The sequence below is a fragment of the Chiloscyllium plagiosum genome, chromosome 36 (assembly GCF_004010195.1).
Source record: "Chiloscyllium plagiosum isolate BGI_BamShark_2017 chromosome 36, ASM401019v2, whole genome shotgun sequence".
Taxonomy (NCBI): Eukaryota; Metazoa; Chordata; class Chondrichthyes; order Orectolobiformes; family Hemiscylliidae; genus Chiloscyllium; species Chiloscyllium plagiosum.
The window spans coordinates 9002185-9008184 of NC_057745.1; the positions used below are offsets into that span (position 1 = coordinate 9002185).

At 40.6% G+C, this 6000-nt stretch overlaps 1 protein-coding gene across 3 annotated transcripts in view; it reads left to right on the plus strand.

Annotated features, from left to right (window-relative positions):
• The window catches only part of LOC122540929 (aggrecan core protein-like), a 104889-nt gene that overhangs the window by 81200 nt on the left and 17689 nt on the right, over positions 1–6000 (plus strand). The window contains exon 14 of one of the 3 annotated variants that reach the window (XM_043677240.1): positions 3721–3834. The exons of the other annotated variants lie outside the window; for them this stretch is intronic. Within the exon in view, the coding sequence (XP_043533175.1) occupies positions 3721–3834 (114 nt within the window). The remainder of the gene's footprint in view (positions 1–3720; positions 3835–6000) is intronic. 3 annotated transcript variants of the gene reach the window in all.

Consider the following 6000-nt stretch of genomic DNA (forward strand, 5'->3'; position numbering starts at 1 on the left):
TCATGACTTGTTTGAACAGGTTGAATAGCTGCACACAACAGGCCCGAAATGTTGGAAGTACATCCTGCAATTAGGTTGGAAATGCAGTAAAGTGGCTAACTCTCTGCTGGTTGAACTACAAATTAAAACCTGGTTTGAAAAATCTAACATCAGCAATTTCATTCTGTTGTATTTGCAAGTTGTTTGCAGTCATGAAATACAATAAGGAAGTCAATCAAACTGAGGATATTTTATCCTAAAGCGGAAATAATCTGAATTATTCCAGTTTTTGTGGTATCACTGCTTACTGGTAGCCGTTACATTGTACAATGTTTCAATTACATCATTCTGGTTAAATCCGCCTAAAGTTCAGGGAGATTGGTGGAATTTGAGTGTGAATCTTTCAGCCTTAAAATTATTTTGCAAAATTGCTGCTGCAAATTGATATGCTAACTCACCCATCAGTAGAAATATTCATGGAATGATCAACATTGAAGATCTTAATGTCAACTCACCTTTACCATGGGCATGGATACCAGGAGCATAAATAATTTTGGAATTTCTTTGAGTTATCCAACAGGTGCTAAAGAGAAACAAGATTGATTCATGAACTCTCGACTGCAAAGGACGGGCAATTTTCAATTTTGACACGATGGACTGAATGGCCTTCCTCTGTGCTCTAACCAGTCTATAATTCTCTGTTTTAGAGAAGGAGGGAACAAAAAAAAGACTGTCCATCATTTTCCATCTTGATGAGGCACACACAAGCAACACAATAATGTGCAAACAGACTGCTGTGTTTCCTCCTGTATCTGCACAACAAAAGTACTTAATTGGCTGTAATAGGCTTTGGGATATTCTGTGGTCTGAAATGATACTGTCTAAATGCAAGTCTCATGTTCTTTTGTCGAACCCTTTGTTTCATGAAGGTTTTTATGCAGATTAACGCATGTCAGTCTTGGAAAAGCATGGTCAAATACATTCATTCTCGAATCTGGGTTGGAAATTGGAGCTGTAACCTCTTCCTGATTGTTTTCAGATAAAATTGGGTCACTTATTTTATAATGAATTTACTTACATTTTGTTATGACTAATGTCTTGCACCTCAAGAGTTGTTTACAGGAACAGTCACAAAGGTTTTGACTGAGATGAAAATACAGGTTCAGACTGTGACTATGTACAATAACATAGTGTTCATTGATGCCACCAACATAATGTAATATGGTGAAGAGAACTGCCCTGTTACAGATGTGTTCCAGGTAGAACAATTTGACTCTTCACCTGGTTCAGTTTGTGAAGAAGAATACACTGTGGTGATATTCATGATGACTAAAATGTAACTGTTTCACTTGTTACAATCAATTGCCTAACCAACTGCTGCAATAGCATTTTTCCAAAGCCTTCAGTGTGTTGGTGAATTGAATTGGTACTATGCTACAGGCTAAAGTGAGCTGCTGCATTTCACCCTCTGTGCCATCACCTTTAAAGACTGGGCAATGTACTTGCCATTCTGATTGCTAAATATGCTCTTGGCTCAATTTTCTTTATTTCTAAACTCTCTTGCAAAACAATAACAGTCTGCTTTTAGTAGATACTAATGAAAGGGGAACACTCGTACGCTTTTCTGCTGGCCTCCATCTTGAATCATGTGTTATGGTGCTACTGAAGAGATGCATGTTGGTTAGTTTAGACACAGCGAGATCCAAAAGTTAGTTAGTTCCCAGGTTAGACATGGCAGTGGATCCATGTTCATCGTTCATCTGACTAATCCTGATTACTTTCATCATTTTGCCTCATCCTATTGCATTTGACTTTTTGTTTTTATTCCCGTCAGTCTGATTTGTGCAAGAGTGGGGAATGGGTCACATGCCACATATCTCTGATACCTTTTCGCAATGGATTTGGGTAGTTAATGCCAGCATTTAATATCAGAGTTCTTCAAAAAGACCAAAATTTACAAGTTCTCATTTTAAAGGCTAGACCTTTCAAAAAGACAAGTTTAAAAAAATTCTGTTCATTATTTGCATTAATTGTGAGGAAACTACCTGTAGACTAAAGAACTGAGTTAACAGAAAGGATGAGACTGCAGGTAATGATCATTGCTTAAACTAAATTTAGCCAACGCAGTATAATTCGTCATAAGTTTCATTTGCGCTGTCACCAATTAAAGTGATTAGGATTGTTTTTTTTGCCCAAGATTCATCATCCAGTCACTCGTGTAGTCTGAAATGCTGCTAAGGTCAGCAACTGATCTCCAATAGTTTATCCAATTCATTGTTGATATTAAAATTTAAAAAACTGATGTTGTGCAGTGGTAATGTCCCTTCTCCTGGACTAAGAGGTCTGGCTTCATCACATCTGCTCAAGGGCTGTGTACTAATACCTCTGACTAATTAGAAACTATCAAAATTCAAAAACATTAACAGAGTAAGAACAAAATAAATTCAAAAGATGCTTATAAGCCTTTATTCCTGATGTTAAGGCTGCGTCGTTAATCCCATATTATACAAGATCCAGCATGCTCAGACTGATGGACGGAACATTTCCCTTCTCTCCTGGCTCACGATACTAATTGGCAGTACATTGGCAATCCCATTCAGATAGAGTGCTAGTTGATTCGGATGAATGAAAACACCAAACTGTTATCGAGATATTCCTCTGCAAGTAATGGAAAGGTACATTTTTAAGGCCCCATCAAAGAAATTTGATTATATATCTGTCAAACCTACAACCAATAAAGTAGTGTTAAATGCTGATGCTGCCTGCCTAGTACTGAATTAAACAGCCAGATAGGAGGCTACTTAGCCCACTGTATCTGTGCTGGCTCTCTCAGAGCTGCCATTTTGTCCCACACCCCATGTATTCCATTCCCCGACATATCTTTTATGTTGATCAATTGAAAAATTGAATTATAAGTTTGAAATAGAGATATAATGTTTTCAGCTTACAATCTAGTTTGGTCAAATTGCTCTAATTGATCTCTGTCCAAGCTGACAGAATTAATGATCATATGAGCAATTAGTTGTTAGATTAGCAGAAAGTAACCTAATCAGGAAACTAGAGTCGAAAAGTGTGGCGCTGGAAAAGCACAGCAGGTCAGGCAGCATCCGAGGAGCATGAGAGTCAATGTTTCAGGTTTATGCCCGAAATGTTGACTTTCCTGGCCCTTGGTTTCTGCCTGACCTGCTGTGTTTTTCCAGTGCTCCACTTTTCGATTCAGACGCTCCAGTGTCTGCATTCCTCATGTTCTCTTAATCGAAAAACTAGGTCAAGCCAGCTGAGTTAAAATTAATTCATGATGGAATCTAATCTTGTTTGCTCATGGTTGGTCTCATGGGCAAGGCTTTCCATTTCTAACCAATTGGCAACGGTGGTCACGGGTAAGTCTGTGCCTGCCTACATAGGAAAAGAAAGTGTGTAGTTATGACAGGGAGACTGAGGATAAGATATTAAAGATTTTGAGGAACCGTTAGATCAAGCAAAGGAAGACCAAGGGAAAGATTGAATTACAACTGAAAGTGAAAGTCAGCCTAGTCAAGGGTTCCCTCTGTCAAGTTACTGGCATTAGTTTTCAATTGCTCAGCATGTTTCTTGTAGGTAACTACAGCTATATAATCAAAACACAGTAGCAAATGGATGCCTTCAGAATAAGCACAGAGAGAATCCCCCTTTCTCTCATTCCCCACCCTATCATATCATTCCCTGCTTGAAATCCTAACGGCAGAACTTGATTTCTTGCAGACATTGACGAGTGCCACTCGAGCCCTTGTCTGAATGGAGCTACCTGTATCGATGGCATCGACTCTTTCAAATGCTTGTGCCTACCCAGCTATGGAGGGGACCTCTGTGAAGTTGGTACGAGAAAGTGGCTTCAGCTAATTTTACTAACAGCTTACAAAGACTAGCCCAGCTTAGGGTGGGCAACTTGTTCTGGGTTTGACTTACATTGTATTTCTTGCCCTAACTAATCTTCTCTTTTATTCTTAGGGATTCCATTTCCTTTTCCTGATAGTTTGTGCACAACAGTGGCAATATTTACTGCTCTTGCAGGATCAGTTGTTGTGTGGAAGCAATCCACTCTGGTGTCAAGACCCAGCCCAGGCAAAAGTACAGCCCAATAACTAAGCCAGCCTGCAGTGAAACTCTATTCTACTCAGCTGTGAAATGTTATTCCATTCATTGTCACTGGTAAAGCTCAAACTAGTCCACACAGTAAAAATTACAGGCATGCACCCAGTAAGAACATAGGGATGCTACTGTTCTGCCTACAGCAAAAGCTTCTTTGGTCCTTTTTACACAACAAAGCCATAAACAGTCTCATATGTGTCCTAAAGCTCATAGGACTGTCTACTGGACACCCATTTTTCAACAGGTCCTAACTCAAATAGCTGAGATTGCTCACAGGCTACTGATGACATATGACATTTTACGTTGGTCTTTCTTCAGTTCAGAGAGATTGTTGTCTAATCATCACTTCCATTACTGAGCCAGATTTCTCCTCCTTTTTGAATAATAAAGTCTTAAATATGATTTGGAGTTGCCGGTGTTGGACTGGGGTGGACAAAGTTAAAATTCACACAACGCCAAGTTATAGTCCAACAGGTTTATTTGGAAGCACTAGCTTTCAGAGCACTGCTCCCTCATCAGATTTCACAACCACCTGATGAAGAGGCAGTGTCTCAAAAGCTAGTGTTTCCAAATATACCTGTTGGACTATAACCTGGGGATGTGTTGAAAAGTCTTTGTGATCACTGATTTATCCAGTTATTCCTGCAATAAAACCAGTTTGAATACAGGGAGTAATGGGGCAATTACTGTTTGATAAGTAGAATCCGTTTATTTATTTGAAAGGAATGGTTTCCTACACATTTTCCTCATTCAACTTGTTAGGGCCATCTCAGATCAGAAAAGGTGAGTCATGTGATCCCATGACAGCTACATTGAGTGATGGTTCATGGTTAGTAAATGAAAGCTGTCTACACAGTGGCTGGTCATTGGTTTATCAACTGACCTTTAAGTTTGCATTGAACATAGAGCCATAGAGATGTACAGCACAGAAACAGAACCTTCGGTCCAACTTGTCATGCCGACCAGATATCCTAACCTAATCTAGTCCCAGTTGCCAGCACTTGGCCCATATCCCTCTATTCCCTTCCTATTCATATACAGATTAAGATGCTCTTTAAATGAGCATTGTACCAGCCTCCACCATGTCCTCTGGCATATCTCATCCAGCTTTCAATAAAACTTGCAGGAGTTGCAATACTAGTTGAAAAGGGGAGAATTAAGGTTTTGCTGAGACTTACTGGCTCCGGTTATGGACTATTTACTAGATTATGACAGAGACAAGCTGAGTCTCATCTACAAGTAACAAGTAAGTGTGGCATTTGACCTCCAAAATCTCTTGTTAAGAAGTGAAAAATCTCCTACCATTTCTACTGTCAGCACTAAGGCCCTATATCGAAAAATGTTATGATGAATGATGAGTGAGGACAGAATTGGATTTAACTTTAATGACCCTTTATTCAAATCTCTGCATACCTCGACACGGTCCTGTCCCCCTTAGTCCAAGAACTCCCCACCTACGTTCGGGACATCATCCACGCCCTCCACCTCCTCCATGATTTTCGCTTCCCTGGTCCCCAACGCTTTATCTTCACCATGGACATCCAGTCCCTGTACACCTCATCCCACATCACGAAGGACTTAAAGCCCTCCGCTTCTTCCTTTCCCACCGTACCAACCAGTACCCTTCCACCGACACCCTCCTTCGACTGACTGTACTGGTCCTCACCCTGAACAACTTCTCTTTCCAATCCTCCCACTTCCTCCAAACCAAAGGAGTAGCCATGGGCACCCGCATGGGCCCCAGCTATGCCTGCCTCTTCATTGGATATGTGGAACAGTCCATCTTCCGCAGCTACACTGGCACCACCCCTCACCTTTTCCTCCGCTACATCGATGACTGTATTGGCGCTGCCTCATGCTCCCACGAGGAGGTTGAACAGTTCATCCACTTTA